The sequence below is a fragment of the Sphaeramia orbicularis genome, chromosome 10 (assembly GCF_902148855.1).
Source record: "Sphaeramia orbicularis chromosome 10, fSphaOr1.1, whole genome shotgun sequence".
NCBI classification, from domain to species: domain Eukaryota; kingdom Metazoa; phylum Chordata; class Actinopteri; order Kurtiformes; family Apogonidae; genus Sphaeramia; species Sphaeramia orbicularis.
The window spans coordinates 11,778,277-11,798,748 of NC_043966.1; the positions used below are offsets into that span (position 1 = coordinate 11,778,277).

At 34.7% G+C, this 20,472-nt stretch overlaps 1 protein-coding gene across 2 annotated transcripts in view; it reads right to left on the minus strand.

Moving 5' to 3' along the window:
* Window positions 1-13,557: 13,557 nt before the first annotated feature.
* Window positions 13,558-20,472, minus strand: part of pdgfc (platelet derived growth factor c) — a 105,898-nt gene continuing 98,983 nt past the window's right edge. Inside the window, exons 4-6 of one of the 2 annotated variants that reach the window (XM_030146457.1) lie at window positions 18,480-18,687; window positions 16,856-17,073; window positions 13,558-14,683 (exon numbers count right to left, since the gene is read on the minus strand). In XM_030146457.1, coding sequence (XP_030002317.1) covers window positions 14,570-14,683; window positions 16,856-17,073; window positions 18,480-18,687 — 540 coding nt within the window. In that variant the 3' untranslated portion in view covers window positions 13,558-14,569. Of the gene's footprint in view, window positions 14,684-16,855; window positions 17,077-18,479; window positions 18,688-20,472 lie in introns of both variants that reach the window. The other variant, XM_030146456.1, reaches the window with a different exon arrangement.

A 20,472-nucleotide genomic window follows, 5' to 3' on the forward strand; every position in this document is an offset into this window, starting at 1 on the left:
CATACATACATACATACATACATACATACATACATACATACATACATACATACATATTTGTTTACATACATACATATTTGTTTACGTACATACATGCATAAATACATACATACATACATACATACATACATACATACATACATACATACATACATACATACATATTTGTTTACGTACATACATGCGTAAATACATACATACATACATACATACATACATACATATTTGTTTACATACATACATATTTGTTTACGTACATACATGCATAAATACATACATACATACATACATACATACATACATACATATTTGTTTACGTACATACATGCTTAACCCGTAAAGACCCAGTGTTACTTGTAGTGTAAATCATCAATCATCAGTTTAAATTATATATTTTTGTATATTTAATTTACTGATCATGTAGATGTTCATAAAAGCTCAGAGTAAAGTTGAGGGTTATTATATCAGAAACAGAGAAAACTGAAGAAAAAGTGTCTTTTTACAGCAAAAATATCTATATTAGAACATAAAAACAAGTGTCTCCATCCACTGTCACTGATCCAACTCCATGAGTTTAACTGGTGAATCAATGTTGTAGAAGATGATGGTGTTTCCACAGTAACTATGGAGCCTCTGAACGTCCAAATGGGTCATATCTGATGACCATGAAAAGAAGAGAAACTGCTTTTTACGCCAATTATTTACATGTTTTGATAAGATTAATAGATCAGAAGTTATTAAACACTTTGTACCAGTAGAAGATACTGGTTGCCAGATGCTGTTTGGGTCTTTATGGGTTAAATACATACATACATACATACAGACAGACAGACATACATACATATTTGTTTACGTACATACATACATATTTGTTTACGTACATACATGCATAAATACATACATACATACATACATACATACATACATATATACAGACATACATACATACATACATACATATATACATACATATGTCCATACATACATGGCGGTAAAAGTTCAAATGGTGTCTTCTGCAAAAAATATGTAGACATCACCATAAAAATGTCCTTTAAGTGTTAATCTTAATGAATCTGTTTAATGTTTGCAAAATGTACGGCTTTATTTAATAAGAATACAATCTTCTCCATAATCTTCTCACATTCTCTAACCTGTACTAAGGTATTTGTGCTTGTTTTACTAATATTTGTTTGACTGTTCTCCTGGGCATGTTTTCTTTTATTCAAAGAAATAAAAGGACTTCTCAGAATTCTTCTCAGAACAGTTTAGCGTAGCTCGTAGCGCACCAATTATTAAAATCACAGCACGCTTCATTTACATTATGTCATCATAAGGGAACCCCCAGGTTTAGCTCCAGCATCAGTGAAACACTCTGTGCCAATTAAGTGGATGAACCAGGAGTCACTGACTTCAAACTGTCTTTATAAGGATGCTTTTCTCTTATGGCCACTGGCGAGGTTTTATGTTTGTGAGTAGTAGCGTTAGCTGTGAAAGGCTTGTCAGAGCTCATCGCAGGGGCCTTTGTATCTGTACAACACCACCACCATGTTGTGTGAATGTATTCGATATGCCATGACATCAGTGTAACTGGAATTATTATTGTTATTATGTATTCTGGGACAAAGTCAGGAGCTCACACACACAAGATTAGGCAAGAAATTTATCAACAACATAACCACAAGGAAGCAGACGCAATAATTTTCTTCATTTTAATAAAATTGACTCTTTAACCTTCCAGTATCCGGGTGAGCACATTATGCACTTTGTACTTCATGTTATAAATGGTCATGTTATTTTTTTTCACAATTTGTATATGGTCAGAATGCAGAAGTTGTTCATTTTTGCATGGTTTTTAAAATTCAGACCCAGCCACTGAAGCTCCTTTGTTGTAAAAAGTTGACAGTTACTACACTAGCACACTTCTCTATGAGTAAAGTGATTAAAAAAATACGCATTGACACATTATAGCATTTAACATTTGACCCAGAACAAAAATAATAATGAATATTATACAATGTTGCTGTTAATCATTGACATATGCCAGGCTGCAAATAAAATAAAATGAAATAAAATTAAATGAAATAATAAAATACCGCCATCCATCCATTGGAAAACACATTAAGGGATCCTCATTTTCTATAGTGCAGAGTAAAATCAAATAAAAATAAAATGAAATAAATAAGTAATCCAATTTTTATGTAGTATATTGAAAATTTTTTTTTAATGTTTTATTTTTTGGGGGGGGGTTGCATGAACAAATATGGTTTGTTTGCATTACAAACATGGCATTTAAAGGGTTAAAAATACAGTTATTGAGTATTTTTAATAGATTAGATTAGATGGGACTTTACTGATCCCACAACAGGGAAATTAGGTCTTTTTGTTTATGGCTCAAATTGATGACATACAAAAAATTTTAATAAAAAAGTTAAAAACAAACTGTATGAACAACATTTTGACATGCCTACATTGCTGCACAGATTATACACTTTTGGTGGTTATGAAGGACCTCTCTGGGTGGGATACCGGCAGATTAAAGTTGGAAATAAAGTAGCTGGCTATGTGCACTTCCTAAAGATGGTGATAAACTGCACATATACCATATGTATAGTGTGCAAATGCTGCAAAGATCTTTGGGAAAAAGTCCTGGTGGTAGAAGATGGAGGCTTTTTTTCAGGTATAGTGCTCTACTTTGTCTTTGGGTCTTCACTTTGTATATACTGTACACTTGAGCGTATGATTTATGGCAGGATGTTTAATGTACACTGTATTATAGAGTTCAGGGTAAATGTGAAAACCTTTCATCTTGGTGTGGTTACGTGGAGTGGTTAAACATTGGACGTAATGAGGAGATGAGAGCAGCGATCGCGGAGGCTGAAATAGGAGACATCTGTCAAATCATTTAACCTACAGTATATTTAACAAGGAGCTCTCTCCTGCAAAGTTACTGCGTAAATGATTTCCTGACCCATGATTAATACTACACTAAAGCTGAGGACCTTACATTCCCAGCGACAACGGCCGGTTCTCCAAAAACCGCTACCGTGGCACCCTGTAATTATCAAAACATAACATGCACCCGTCAACTTGGCCTTTCCATACACATCGTTGAACCAAGTTGTAATGCAGGAGATGTCTTCTGGATGGCACCGCCATATTTCCCTCATCAGTCACTGTTTAAAGAACCAACACATGGATTCACGCTGAGCCTCTGAGGCTGATGTTGAAATATAGTCAGTTGACAGTTACAGGAGATGGATGGATGTAAATGTGAGGCCATGCAACGGATAAAGTGAATCACAGGAAACAAGTGGTGCCAGGTACAATAAGCCCCGCCCCTTGCACATATGGTAGCTTATTTTGGCATCGATCCACTCTTTCATCTATATCACTGGGGAACACAATTTTTGTTGAGTTAGGTCTGACAGCTGTTTTTAACTAATTTTTGGGTGCGGAATCCAAAACTGATCTTAGTTTTTCTCTATCATGTCAAGTTTTTGAACTATAGGATCCCTGTTTTCTTAAAAAATATGAAAAATACTGTACTTTATGTTTATGTTTATGTTTATGCATTTGGCAGATGCTTTTTTCCAAAGCGACTTACAGGGGAAAACCAATTAAATCACTCAAACAATCAAATTTATTTATATAGCGCCAGATCACAAAAAAGTTATCTCATGACACTTCACATATAGAGTTGGTCAAAACCAGACTCTAAGCCAATTTACAGAAACCCAACAGAATCCTCCAGGACTTAACAGATATGTGCTTGTTTTAGAAAAATTTTCAAATATTGACATATAATGAAATATCAAATCCCCTACGAACTGAATCCTCGTGAATTTCAAAATCTGCATCATTGCTGTCACTGCGTTCTTCAACATCACTCAGATCTTCTAGAGGAGGTAGTTGTTGGAAAACTGGCACTGGAATTTCAGCTGAATGAAGCATTGGTCTTATAGCTGACGGTAGATTAGGATATTCTATTTTACTTTTATTTTTCTTGTTAAATCCTGATGTTTTCACTAAACAAAAGTAACAGTCTGTGCAATGATCTTTTTGCTCTCGCCAAACCGTGGGGATACCAAATGCCAACTGTTCACCTGTTCCTTTGGTCCACATCCGTAAATTGTCGACACACTGCTTGCACACTTTGTGAGGGGCCCATGGCTTGTCTTGATCACTGAGTTTTATTTTAAAATATGCAAAATATGCTTGTTTGACAAATGCACTGATGTTTGCCCTCTGACATGGAATGGTGAAACTACCACAAATATAGCAAAAGGAGTCAGGGTTGTTTAGGCATTTACGATGAGAAGTAGCAGGAGCAGACGTGATCTGGAACAAAAGAAATATATACCTATGGAAATAAAACACTTAGATGGAATAATTACAAGCTTTGAAAACTAAAAAAACAGCATAAAACGAAACAGAACTTAGAATGGTATGCCCATGGTTACAAGGTTAAGAGAAAAGCCAGAACAAATCCTCTTAATTCCTACTATGCTAGCTTTCTGTTTGCAGATATTGATAGTACTGACATATTGTTAGCTGCACACACCTCTCACCGCACTGTCTCAATTGTGACTGCACAAACAAGTTACCACGTAGCTGTAGATTAGTCCAATCGTAATCAGCTGGCAAGTCTTACTACAGCTAATCAGTGGAATTTTGCTTATCTGGAGGGTAAGCTGTGGAGAAAAAACTTGACGTGCTAGAAAAAAAATGACTGCAATTTTGGAATCAGCATGCCAAGTTTAGGTTTAATCAGCATAAAAATCTAACTCAACAGAGAATTTTTTTGAAATTGTTCCCCAGTGTATTCAATATGTGTTAACCCTATAACACCAAATGCATCATATTTAACACATGAGTTTTGAAGCCCTCTACATGATCAGTGTGATGTTTGTTTTCTTGAAAAACCTAATGTATAGAATTAGATACATGCAATACACAGATAATCCACCAGGGGGGAGGAATTTGTTCACCAGAAGCCTTTCCAGTGACACTACAAGATTGTCATTAACGAGGAAGGAGGCAGAACCAATTTGTTAGACATGTTTGTTTTATATTATGTTTTTGTTTGTTCAAAAATAATAATATTTGAGCATTGAGACCTGATGTAGCAAATATGATACAAAGTTGAAACTCATACATGGAAACTGATATTTGAAAAAAAAAAAAAATTGGGTTATTCAGAAGGGCCAAATAAGGCTCCAGTTTCAAAGAACTGGAATTTTCTGTCAGTGATATAATGGTTCAGGCTTTACAGGATTAAATATAAAAATTATACGAGTGGAACCTTTCTGTGTGGAGTTTATATGTTCTCCCCGTGTCTGTGTGGGCTCTCTGGGTACTCCAGCTTCCTCCCACCATCCAAAGACATACACTGATAGGTTAATCGGTTAATCTAAATTGCCCATAGTTATGAATGTGAGAGTGATTGGTTGTTTGTCTCTATATGTCAGACCTGCGATGAACTGGTGACATGACCAGGGTGTACCCCACCTTCGCCCATAAGTAACTGGGATAGGCTCCAACGACCCCTGTGACCCTAGTGAGGATAAAGGGGGTTTAGATGATGAATGAATGAACACAAATTATTTATGTGCCAAGTTTGAAGTAAATTGAAACAAAATGGATGTTTTTATAGACATTTGAAATTTTGCCCATTATAAGAAAATGGGAAAAGAAAAAGACTCAAAAATTTAACTAAAAATTTCAAAAACAAGCTATCACTTAGATATTTTGCAGAGTGATGTCTAAAATTAATCTCTATATCTCTGCAACATTTTAAGTAAATTGAGTTAAAATGTTCATTTTTTGTAAAGCGATTTTAAATTTTGTTCATTATAAGTAAATGGGGAACATTTGTTTTTTTTTAAATTCATAAAAAATTTGAACTTTGACCTACTTTTCCCAAAATGTAATCACATCTATTCTTGGTCACTGGCTATCTATAAACCACATTTGGTATGAATACAATCAGTAGTTTTGCTGCTAAAGTGTTAAGACAGAAAGAAAGAAAGAAAGAAAGAAAGAAAGAAAGAAAGAAAGAAAGAAAGAAAGAAAGAAAGAAAGAAAGAAAGAAAGAAAGAAAGAAAGAAAGAAAGCTAATAATACCGGACTCTAACGTGTCCATTTACACACAGTCTCAATGGTTCTTAGGCTCGAGGCTGAATAATTTCCTCTGGGCTGGTTTTAGCTCTATATTTATTTCTCTTCTACTTCTCACCTGTCATGATTTGAGCAAAAATAAATAAATGTATATTTATGCTTTGTGTTGGTTTGTCTCATTATCTTTCCACATGCAGGCACAGCTAACAGCACTGGCAGAAACAGAGGATTCATGCTTTTATCAGGCGCATGTTAGAAGTCACTTCAGGAAAACAGACACAAAACAGCACAGTGTCACAGCGTCGTGATTAATGAGTTGAAACCAAAATGTCAGTTGTACTTTAAAGCTGGTGATACTGATTTTTTTTTCAGTTCCAGACCTAAAAGAGAGACTCCTCTGGACCTGACTGAAAAATGTAAACTAAATTTGCCTTAACATTTGTCTATTTGCTGGGTTTTCCACTGTAAAAAAAAAAAGCAAATTAAATGCAATTAAATCCAAGTTGGAGAGGCTGTTCTAAAATCCACTGAGCAAGATAATTCCTGAAAAATACTTCTACCACTGACGTGATGGTACACACTGAGCCCACCTTACAGACATGTACCACACATAACTGAAATCATACAAAAATAACACTGCCCTGACACTAAGAATGATTTGTTTGGAGATTTCTGTACAATTTGTAAGCTTTCATTATTGAGAAACGTCCTCTCCTGTCTGTTTCATATGGCTTTGGTGAAGGCACTATTTAAAAATTCCATTTATTTTTTCTTCAGCCTGAGAAAAAAGTACACGGATCACTAGTTGCTTTTCCATTGACCCTCAAATTGCACAAACATAACTAGTGCGTACAAGTTTACCTCATGGAAAAACAGCAATTACACCAAAACTCTTCTTTTTCGATTAAAAGTTTTTGTGCTGGCAAGAGGTGGTTTTTCATGCATAGCACATTTGGTATATCATGCAAAACTGCAATGGAAAGACCTTTTTCCGCAACTAGTCACATGAATGAAAAAAAAAACAACTGATGTTGACAGACGTTACAACAAGTGAAGAAGAAGAGTTTTAAAAGAAACATGGTGTGGTGTGTGTGGACACACCAGGAAATCGAATAGTTTTTTAAATTAACTACGGGATGGAGGGGTAATATATAATAATAATGAATATATCTGTAATTCAACACGATATTTATGTTTGTTTCCATGTTTATGGAATGACTTCTCATGTCATCTTGTGATAATAAATAAACAAATCATTGCATTTGTGATTTAATGGAAAAACCAGCATTATGCACTTCTGTTTTTTCAACATTTAGTAAATATCGGTAAAGTTTTGTGCAGATATCCAATGGAAAAGCCACTACTGAAGTAACACTCAACATGACCTCAGCCAGATAGAACAGTCCCATGTTCAGGTCAGACTGAACTGAACAGACCAGTGTAACACAGAACACTCTTCTATTGTAGATGGTAAAGTTAAAATCATATATTATAGCATTACTATGTATTTTACCCAGCTATCGGTGACCCAGTAAAACTGGACGTGGAACCCATTTTAGTTCCCAACCCTATGTTTGGGAAAGGCAGCTTTAAGGAATTTAAATAGAAGGCAGGATCTTATATTTATAGGGGGTGCATGTGCACTTTGTCTAGTGTAGAAATAGTCTGCAGTAATGGGAAATGAAGATAAGTGGACCACAGCTAAAGTGCTGGTGGTTGAAAGTTGAGTAAGAGCCAAAAAGTTTTTAACTCCTGGGAAAAGACGGACATGAAGGATACAGTTTTTCCCTGTTTTTGTACAATACATGAACAAAGCTCATAACCAGACGTTCAAAGCCAAATCTGGTCTCTGAGGCACCGACGAGTACAGGCTTTAAAGTCACATTATGTCCATCAGAGGAAAAAGAAAAGAGTAATGTCGACAAAAGCAGAAGATGAAACTTCACTGGTTCAAAAGGAAGGTTCTTTACTATTGATTAAATAAAACGATGAAGTTAATTCAGTCTGAACATGAACATATGCACATGACTGTCATACGAGGTCATTTCTACTACATCTATGACACAGTATTCATTTATTTAAAACATACAAATAAAGGCTTCTTATACTTTTTCAGTAGAGGCCCAAAAGAAAAATTGTATCCTGAGAATTACCTGAGGTCAAGAGACCAGTGAAGCAACAAAAATGCAGAAGAATTAGAAGAAAAGCAGGTATTCAGATCATTTACCTTAGTAAAAGTATAAATACCACAGTGTAGATATACTCCATTACTAATAACAGTCCTGAATTCCAAATGTTGTTTTTGTAAAGCACAGATTTTTTCCAGGAAAATACAACTTAAAAAATCTAAAATAATAATAAAATGGTTATTTTGCAAGGTGTTCTGTTATTATGTATATGTAAGTGTATGTGTATGTATATATTTGTATATGATGGTATATGTGTATGTGTATATATGTATATGTATATGTGTGTATGTATGTATGTATGTATGTATGTATGTATGTATGTATGTATGTATGTACATATTGCTGGTTTAGACAAAGGGGTGAGAGCTAATAAGGTATGCTTCTTCCCACTCCTTTTTGAAATGACTTTTTCTTTTTGTATGTATTATTATTTTATGCTTCCTTGAATTTTCATTTCTGTATTATGTTGTGCAAAGAAGTCAATTAGCAATCAGGAAGCTTGTATCATTTCCATGTTTGAAATAAATCTAAATAAATAAATAAATAAATAAATAAATAAATAAAGGTACATTAATTTTTTTTATTTTTATTTTTATTTTTTTTAATGCCCAAAACAAACATATATTGTTTGTTTTTCATGTGAAATGCTTTGTTGAAGTACAAGGCTGTCAAATGTGTACTTAAGTAGAGTATTTTAGCATATGCACAGTTACATCCAACCACTGGGATTTGGAAAATGAGCTCAAGTATTATAGGATTTCTATGTATTTTGCTGTCAAACCAGTATAAAAGCTAGGTGACCCAGTTTGAGTCCTGACCCTTAGTTTAAGGAAAGCAGTTCTAAATATACAGCATATGAGCTGTAATAAAATCACCTGATCACACCGTTTTTTGACAGAGACGCAATGACTAAGGTTTAGATTTGTTATTCTTGTAACTTTGCTCAATTTTCTTTATTCTTTTATCCCTCAGCCATGCACAGGAAAGGTCAAACCTGTAATTTATTTGAGGTTAGGTCCGTGATTGTGTTAAATGAGTCTTTGCAAGCAGGGGATTTTGGAGCTGCATGTGTTGCAACAGAAAGATGATTCATGTCCAAAGGCAGGGGAAAAGAGAAACTCCTACAGCGTTAAAAGGTATTTAGATTCAAAGCACTTTATTATAATCGCAGCAGCCGTCCTGCCATCCTGCCTAATTGTCATAGTGTGATGATGATGATTGGATTTTATCTATAAAAATGTTGGTTTGCTGTATTTTGGCCACATCTGCTCTTAATACTGTCGCTGCCAAGTTAACCCATAAAGACACAGAGAATATTATAATATTATACATACACTATACACTGAATATGAACATATATATCTATATATCTATATCTATCTATATCTATATCTATATATATATATATGTGTGTGTGTGTGTATGTGTGTGTATATATATATATATATATATATATATATATATATATATACTGTATATACTATATATATGTGTGTGTGTGTGTGTATATATATGTATATATATATATATATATATATATATATATATATATATATATATATATATATATATATAAAAGTTAAGAGAAATACAGAAAAGTGACAAATATAAATTAATACTGTTCATACAGCAGTTTTAGTTTTATTAACCCAAACAACCACTGTTGACTAAAACTGTCTACTGATCTAAAATGTTAAGTCCTGTTGAACCTCTAATCCTATCAATGCATGTAAATAATTGGTGTAAAATGCAGTTTGTCATCTTTTCATGGTCATCAGATATGACCCATTTGGACGTTCAGAGGCTCTGTAGTTACCGTAGAAACACTGTCATCTTCTACAACATTGATTTGGCAGTAAAACCCATGGAGTTGGATCAATGACAGTGGATGGAGACATGTTTTTATGTTTCGTTATTGATATCTTTGCTGAAAAAGTAATTTTTCTTCAGTTTTCTCTCTTTTGATATGATAATCTTTGAATTTACTCTGAGCTTTAATGAACATCTACACGGTCTGCACATTAAATATAGGAAAATATACGATTTACAGTGAAAAAATGCAAAATAAAGAGGATAATCTAATAATAAATGGTGATAAATCACCTACGAGAGGTTAACCCTGTACAGCCTGAACCATTAAATCCCTGACAGAAAATCCCAGTTCTTTGAACCTGGAGGCTTAATTGGTCCTTCTGAACAACCAAAAATTATTTTTTTCAAATAACAATTTCCATGTATAAGTTTAAACTTTGCATCATATTTGATACATTGGGTCTCAATGCTCAAATATTATTATTTTTGAACAAGCAAAAACATAATATAACACAAACCTGTCTAACAAATTGGTAATTCCTTTTCAAAACTGTCAAATTTCTTCCTCCTTCCTCATTAATGACAGTCTTGTAGTGTCACTGGAAAGGCCTCTGGTGAATGAATTCCTCCCCCTGGTGGATTATCTGTGTATTGCATGTATCTAATTGTATACATCAGGTTTTTCCAAGAAAAAAATATCACACTGATCATGTAGAGGGCTTCAAAACTCATGCATCAAATATGATATGTTTGGTGTTATCGGGTTAAAAAGAGAGAAAAATGAAATTGAGAACTGCCAGAAAAGTAGCACTGGGTCTTTATGGGTTAAGGTTCATACAAAATGTCATAAATTATAGCTCAAATGAATAACTTCTTGCATGTTGGGTGCAGGCTAAGAGTTTGTTTTTCCCCAGAGACAAAATGAATCAATGTTTAATTCTTCCATTGAAGGGAGACATCATGCTGTGGTCTGGACTCACTGAGGCTGCGTTGGTTTCCCAGCATTAGGGTGCGCAGAGCAGAGGGGCATTGTGGGTTAAGGGTGGAAGCGTCAAGTGTTGGACTGCAGTTACACACATCAACACACTCACACATACACAAACACACTAAGAGCCAGACCAGACCAACTGCCCTTGTTGTGTCACATGTTGTGCCAGTGTAGTGAGGTTTCCTCTGGAATAAAAACACTGCACCGACTAAGGAAAGCAGTCTGTTTAATATTATAAAAACCACACTGGGAGCCGGCGGGTTTATGCAGTAGCATCTGGCGTCACCGCAGATGCCTGCCAGGGCGCACATTAGATCAGAATAATTGGCCAGGACAGCAGCGTGAGATGGACAAATGAGAACCTCCTCCTGGGTAACCTGATGGCCAAGTGGGAGAATGAACAACACTGTTCAGTCTGATAAGGAGCTTTGGAATAAAACAGAGATAAGAGGATTCATAGATTATCTGAGGTTTTAAGTTAGTGCTCAGAAAATGTGTAAAACTCATTATGAGCAAAAATACAATGGAAGAATTACAGTTATTCTACAACAATGTCCAATAACCCAAATCAAACTTATCTTCTCAATATCTTTCTTTCCCTCATTTAAGACAAAAATACCAGTGCAATAACGGCTTTTCTCGATTTTTTAAAATTAACTCTTCAAGGCATTTATGATCACTACATCACTTATTGTGATTAATAATGTTTAAATATGTCTGTGCTTTATAATCAGAAATGCTGTTGGCATGTTGTTATGATTAAGTACAAACTGGAGGATTAGAATATTCCCATCGCACCCGCTCACATTCCCTCTCACTTGGATTCATTTTCAACAGTCCTTTAAACTATGCCCATTAAATACCACAGAGACATTTTTATCATTTAATTACTAATTTATAGATTTTGTTTGGCCTTGTTCTTTACTCGTTTTACTTTTTAATGTTTTCCCTTCTCTTCTTGTGTTTTTTTGTGACTTTTGTAGTTTTTATTGACATATCTGCATTCATATTTTTCACTCCCTTGTGGCTGATGTGTTTTATTTTATTTTTCTCTCAATGGATGGACGGACAGATGAGTCCAATTTCGGTTTTGGTCAGATTTGGCAACACTCAGAAACCATTTCACATCCATGTGATGCCAAAAAGAAAAATCTTCCTGAGAATTTCTCTGCCTGATAACTTCTCACACTGGGTCTGATGTGAACTATCTGAGTCCCATCTGATCCAGAAGCTCTGTCTGAACCACAGTCACAGGAATAGTTTGAGGTTTGTTTAACCTGTATTTTTCTAACCAGAATAATATTATTGTCCTTGTGATGTTCTGGAAATGTCATGTCTCAGAGCTGTTTGACTCCAGTTCAGACCAAAGGTTGATCTGATGTCTTTCAGAACCTTCTGTTGTGCCCTGGTTTATTAGAGATAGTGGACAAAATTAATTACATAATAAATTAATTAATATAAACTCAAACTGATAGTAACTGATATAAATTATTATAAATATTTAATTATTTAACCCATTTTTGCATCGTGGCTACCTCCGCTGCTACCACCACCACAATAATATTAGTAAATTAGACTATTGGTATTACTACTATATATTGGCGTTGTTGTCATTGTCATGACCATAATTATAATAATTATTATTTTCCCTCTAAGCCCCCCCTCCCCCACTCACTTGCATTCACTCTCCCCCTTCCCCTTTTCCTTATTGGCCCTAATCAATACGTTTAGTTGTTCTCTACTTTTATTATCTTTTTCATTGTAATGTTGTTGTTTGTCATTACTTTGTTGATATTGTTGTTGGTTTGTTAATTTGCTTGATTTTTCTTTTATTTGTTATTGTTTCTCTGTCCACTTTGCCTTGCTAACTGTATCACTAATAAAAAAAAAAAATAAATAAAAAAAAAAAAAAAAAAAGGACATTGTGGATGCACTTTAGTTGACATGTTGGTGCAGTAATGCAATGCTAATTTATTTATTTTCACATTTAAAGTAATACAACCATCTGACTTTTTTTTTTTTTCAATCCATGAATGTTCCTCAGGTTGCAGAAATCCATTCAATTAAATTTTCATATGTTTTCATATATTTTCTTCCTGTATTGGTGTGAAACAGCTTTATGTTTTATATACTTCTATGCAGATGATACCTTTTTATAAGTTAGAGTAAAGCACCTCCTAGTGGCAAACATAGACTGATGAACTTATGATATTAACGTTTTAGGCAATGAAGTTTTTTTTTTTTTGATAACAAGACTTAAAAAAAAATGTCATAATATTGCTACTTTGGTGATTAAAGGGTTAAATTAGGTTTTTGGCTCAGATTTTAGGCCTAATTATAAATAAAACAAAACAATCAAAGATCATTGAAGATTTTTGGTAACATTGCAGTGTTATAGACACAACTATTCACAAGTCAAAAGTACTGTTCCATCAATTAGAAATGGAAGAATTTATTTTTGGTGTTCATTAACATGAAACATACAGAAACACCTTTGGCAAAACAGAAAATGAAAACATCCACAATTCAAAAGGCAATGAAAAAATAGTAACAAAGAAAATGGAGGCTAATACTACTGTACACATTAAGCAAACAAAACACTTTGGACCAACATTTCACTTTCATTAAGCAAATAAATATTTAATATGAACAATCTCAAATGTAACAAGAAAAGCGTGATGCTAGGTGTTCCTGAAAAAAGCTGATTTGACACAAAGCGTTGCTGACATGGGTCAAATGCAGAGCTATAATGAACGTCCGACTGGTTGTACATGTGCAACTTCCATGTTTTTCTTGAGACTCTTTGGTAGAAAAGGCAAAATAGTACAGAAAGGCAATGAAAATGAAATATTTACACATAACACAGTCTCATTAGAAAGGCATTTTAGAGACACCGTGTTAAATTTGTGGTGAAACAAGGAAGCAGCAAAGGAAGAGCGTTCATGAAAAACACCTTTTTGCCTCGATGGTAATAATAGAGGAGCACATACAGGGAGTAAGGCAGCCGGAGCCAGCTCACTTATGAACATAAAACACTTGAACAAAGAAGCTCCCATTTTCCGTGACACTATCAGCCCACGCTGGTGACTTAAAAAAAAGGACCTCAAGAAGAAGAGGCGAAAAAGCCTCAATGCCAAATACAGTTCTTATCTCGGAGGAGTCGGAGAAAATTGTCCTCAGAGCCCATAGGTAATAGTCCAGATCTGCTCCAGTGAATTTAAGTCTCTCTAAACTGCACCCAGAGCACACTATTGGTATTCCACAGCAGTCAAGTCCATTCAGAAGATTTATTAGATTCTAGTCTGTTCTGCTTCATCCAATTAGCAAAAGGACAACAGGATAAGAAGAGAATCTTGTTAGCTCCCAGTGGAAGTGGATGAGAAACAGAACACTGCAACAAAGGCAAAGGTTCATTTCTAACATCCTGTGTGGTTCCAGTGACAGCTATTAAACATGTCTTAGGTCAGTCCCAGTCATCCTTACACTCACAAACACACTCCTCATGGTGCTCCAAGGGCACATCAGTCATCGACTTCTGCAGGCCTCGTCCACCGCTTCGATGTTTCAGCAGTAGAACCTACAGATAAAAACACATACAATAAATGCCTTTGGTTCATTATTTAGATTTCTTTGTGGTCAAACACTCGATCAAAACGCCATGATGCTCTTTTGCGAGGAAAGTTTTGCTTGTTAGTTCTTATTGGAGTGTCTGAAATACTAGTTTTCTAACTGTTCCCAGAGCTCACATAAGGCCAGGACTGGTCATGCCACAATAAATACCATCTTCTTTGTTACTTCAAGTCCTTATTATGGTTAACTGTAAACTTTTCTTGGCAGTAGAAAGTTTGGTGTTTTTTTGGTAATGACCTACCTAAAACTGGATTTTCAGAATAAATCTTAAAGTAAGTTGTATATACCATCCTTTTTTTTTTTTTTTTTTTTTTTTCAGGGCTACTATTAAAAATTTTAGACCCACACTTGGTAGAAAATAAAATAATAGTAAAACTTAAGACTAAATTAGTTTAGTTTACTTTTTTGGCACATTGCATACAATAATTGAAAGTTAGCACAATGTGGAGAAAAGGTTTGAAATAAAAAAAAAAAAAAAAAAAAAAAAATGGATGCAGAATTCACAGTGTAGAGTCTGCTTTATGGTGCAGAAAGCAGACTTGCTCATCGCTAATAAATAAATAAATAAATACTACTCTAGAAGGCAGCTACAGTTGTGGAAAAAATTATTAGACCATCAAAAGTCATCAAAAACAATGGTTATGCAATCAAGTCTTAACTCCTGGGTGTATCATGTGACTAAAACAGACAGAAAAGAAAACATGGAACGTCTAAAAGCACTGTTTTTGTCAGTACAATGCCATAGATATTGATGTAAGAAGTGAAGTGATTTTGGTTATTATCAAGAAAACATGGAAAATGACAAGATATCAGCTCTGAAATGAAACTCTTATGAGCTTTTTTGTTGTTATCATTATATTTGTTGAAAGAAATGTACCTTTCGTTGTACCAGGCATTAAAATGAACAATAAATAGAAGAAAACAAGGGGTGGTTTAATGATTTTTTCCACAACTGTACATCAGAGTGAGGTAATACATTTAGAAATGTTTATATCTGGATAAATGAAAATACAAATACTGTATTTTCTCAAACAGCCACTTTTAGTTACTTTAGATACAAGAGGCTTTTATTAGTCAGGGCCTAGTTTCTAATATGTTGTGTTTAACCCTTTAAACCCTAAGCCTAAAATGGTCCACCTCAACTTTTTTTTCTTACTTTGACTCTGAAAAGGTTAGAAAATAGGCTGTGAATGAGTCCGTTTGCTCATTTTTCAAGGACACTTTTTTCCAGATCTTTCAAAATGTAGCAGTCATTTACAATTTCCCGCACATTATAATTCTCCTAAAATGGCTTCTTCTCCAGCTTCTAGTACAGGCATGAGCAAAATTACCATAATGACCAAATAAAACCGATAAAGCACAATGTCTCAGATTTCAGAAACTGTTGGAATTTTGCAGTGAAAGAGTGAAAGAGTTACAGCCATCCAAACTGCATATGCTCAGGGTGTGTCAGTGATGACACGTCAGATTTTAAAGAGTTAATCGGTAGAAATTGTTGTGTGTATATATAGTGAAAAAAAAAAATAATAATAATAATTTTGAGCTGCTCATGCCTATAACTTTTGTTTAGCAAATGCAAACCCCTCTAGTATTTCAGTGAATAGAAACCATTTATTATCAACGTTTCACACTTGTACATTTCTACCAGCGACACACACACCTGTAGTGACCGACTGGACAATAACACTTTAGCTGAATGATCTAAAGGTGCTGAAAACAGCTAGGTTATATTGTTGAATGTATTAAATTAACCTTAAAGCAGTGAACATTGTGTTTAACTGGTAGCTCATTACATAACAGGCGCCAGAGGTTTATCCATATTATTTTTTACAAGGCTTGTAATGGACAACCAGCTTTTATTTGTTCGTGTCGACCTTGACACTGGCTTGTACCTGACTCCCATTTCTTGCCAACTTTATCAATAATTGTAAAGATTTTAATATCAAATACAATTATTGGTCAGGTCAATAATTTCCTTAAACCCTTGGTGGCAGTAAAGTTTACAATCCACATTCACCGACAGCAGTAAATGCCTTAAATGAATGTGTTGTGATGTTTAGTTGGTGCAGTGCTTTTCCAACAGTGGATGTCACTGTTTGATGATGAAACCCACATGTACCTCATGGTATTTCTTGGTGACCCTCGCAGGGACACACTGACAGTCGTAGCAGCGGTGAGAGCAGCAGGCACAGTTTCCACCACAGCGCTTCACCAGGAGGCAGCTGGGCCAGAAAATGGCATCTGTCCTCTTTAACTCCTCACGCAAGGACACCGAGAAGTTCCGTGGTGTGCAGCTGTACAGTCGCACTTCCTCCCTCAACAGATTGAGATCAGCTCCTCCTCAAAGACACAGAGAGAGGTGATTAGAATGACTTCAGTGGAAAAAACCTCACTCTGTACTTCTGTTTTCAAAGGCAACTACATTTCAAATATTAACCCTTTATCTGGGAAGTGACTATTTTGGTCATTTCCGCATGTATTACAAGACAGCGACAGCAACAGTTACAGTGAGAACAGGAGTCAGCAATCTCAGGTTAAATGTGGCAGTTGACAGGTGTCTGTATTAACATTTATGTTGGTCTACTGTTCTAAAAGTGATGCTCTAATGTTCCAAAATTCAAGTTCTTTTCACCTTACATGTGTTTTTCTTGTATTTTTTCATATATACTTTTTGGATTTTTATTTTTACTCCAGGGGGAATGGCAGGCAAGGGGTATTGTTGTTGGTATTGTTTTTGCTTTGGTTTGTTTGTTTCTTTGTTTACACTCTAGCAGGAAAACTATTGGTCGAATTCATACCAAATTGGGTTTATAGATTGCCAGTGACCCAGAATAGATCTGATTACATTTTGGGAAAAGTAGGTCAAACTTAAATTTTTTTTAATGAATTTTTAAAGAATTCTTTTTTTTTCCCCCCATTTACTTAAAATGAGCGAAATTTCAAATGTCTGTAGCAGCAAAACTATTGGTTGAATTTATACCAAATTGGGTTTATAGATTGCCAGTGACCCAGAATAGATGTCACTACATTTTTGGAAATGTAGGTCAAAGCTTCAATTTTTTACGAATTACTTAAATCTTTTTTTTTTTTTCCTATTTACTTACAATGGGTGAAATTTCACATGTCTGTAGGAGCAAAACTATTGGTTGAATTGATACCAAATTGGGTTTATAGATTGCCTTTGATCCAGAATAGATGTCATTACATTTTGGGAAAAGTAGGTCAAAGTAAAAATTTTTTATGATTTTTTTAAACCCTTTTTTCTCCCATTTACGTATAATGGGCGAAATTTCAAATGTCTATTAAAACATAAGTTTTGTTTCAATTTACTTCAAACTTGGCACATATATAGAGGCAATTGATATGCTAACATCGGCAAAGCATAGACATGATGACATCAGCTGGATCGATGCCAAAATTAGCTATAACATGTGCGAGGGGCAGAGTTTGTTGTGCCTGGAACCACTTGTGTTATTTTTTTTCTTTTTTTGCCACTTATGGGTAAGGAACCAAATATGGTAACTTCATTAACCTTGATTTTCTACATAACAATAAAACATTTTTGAAACATTTAACAAAAGTTATTAAGTCCTGTTATGTCCTCCAATAACACACTAAGGTTGAAACTTTGAATTTCAGAGTATTTCTATGAGTGAACCATAAAGGGTTAAACACATTCATACAGTTTTGTTTTTATTGTAAATATTCCAGTGTTTTTCAGATCCAAGTCACAGATGCCCTACCTCTGGCTTTCTTATTATGGATGAAGGACTTCCCCAGGATGTGCCATGTGGGTTTGTAGAGCTCCTCCATGTCCAGCTGCCATCGCTCCGGCTCCAGGTACTTCATGACCTCCTCCACTGTGCCCAGCGCCGCCACAGCCTCTGACAACTCTTCAATTCCCTGCAGGGAAGGAGGAGGCACTGCAGGAACTTCAGGTTCTGATACGCTCTGTCGGAAACAGATTAGTGGAAGGAAAAAGACATTAATGTAATAGAGGACTTTAGTTTGGCCATTTTCAGCATACAAAGCCCAGACGGACTTAGAGAGACATATTTAATCAGGAACAATCTGAAGCCAAAAAAATATGGTAAACAAATTAATCAGCAGAGTAAAAAAGTGTAGCCCGGAGCTTTAGCATGGTACACCACTGCTTTTTATTGCATATAGTTGGTTTATGCAGATCCATGAATATTATATATAGGCTGAATGTATATAGAAAAGTTCAGAGAAATACAGAAAAATGGCAAATAAAAATACTGTTCATACTTTAATTTTATTAACCCATAAAGACCCAAACGTCCATTGTAAAGAGGAGCTGATAATATTATTCATTTTGTTGTTGTTGTTGTTGTTTGTTGTTTTTTTTTCTCTCTTTTTTGTGTTTAATTGGTCTGTAGATTTGTTGTGTATTTATTTATTTAAATATTTATTTATTTATTTATTTATTTATTTTTGTGTGTATTGTGTAAAAGTATAATTTTTAAAAAAAAGACCCAAACATCCACCACTAAACCAAAACCATCAACTGATCTGAACTGTTTAATACCTGCTGATCCACTAATCCCATCAAAAAATGTAAATAATTGGTGTAAAATGCAGTTAGTTATCTTTTCATTTTCATGAGATATGACTCATTTCAGAGGCTCTGTAGTTACCATGGAAACACCGTCATCTTCTACAACATTGATTCACCAGTAAAACCCATGGAGTTGGATCAATGACATTGGATGGAAACACTTTGTTTATGTTCAGTTAATGATATACAGTCGTGTAAAAAATTGTTAGACCATCAAAAGTCATCAAAAACAATGGTTATCCAATCAAGTACTAACTCCTGTGTGTATCTCGTGACTTAAACTGACAGAAAAGAAAATATGGAATTTCTAAAAGCACTGTTTTTGTCAGTACAATGCCATAGACACTGATGTAAGAACTGAAGGGATTTTGGTTATTATCAAGAAAACATGGAAAATGGATAGATATCAGCTCTGAAATTAAACTACTATGTACTACTTTTGTTGTTATCATTATATTTGTCCAAACAAATGTACCTTTAGTTGTACCAGGCATTAAAATGAACAAGAAATTGAAGAAAACGAGGGGTAGTCTAATAAAAAAAAAAAAAGGTCACTTTTTCTTCAGTTTTCTGTTTTTCATGTAAAAATCATCAACTTTATTCTTACCTTTTATGAACAGTGACATGATTAGTAAATTAAATGTAGGAAAATAAATGATTGTCACTGAGAAAACACAAAACACAGAAGATAATATTACAATAAATGGTGATAAGTCACTTAAGGAAGGTTAAACATAGAGGACAAACTCATTTGGAAACTGCTACGAAAGTAACACTGGGTCCCTATGGGTGAATTGTCTTATTTTTATTAACATGTAGTAACATCTTTTGCATTTATTAAACAAAAAAAAGCATCTGTATAATAAGTATTGATCCATCTTCCATATGCTTTGCCTTCTAAAGGAGATACACAATGTACACTGTATATATCTGCATTTTCTTTGCTGCCTCTAATTTCCACTGAAGGCAGGATCAACTTGCCAGTAGCTTAAGGTTAAACAGTGTGGAACAGAGGTATTGAACATGTTTGCATGTTATTAGATTCATTCCCCATTAGATCAGAGCTCTCCCAACGTTATGAGACTGTTCTAGAGATGTACTTTCCATGCTAAAACCCCCTCGGAGCAGCGGCGGCCTTAAGACCCGTCCTGTTTCCT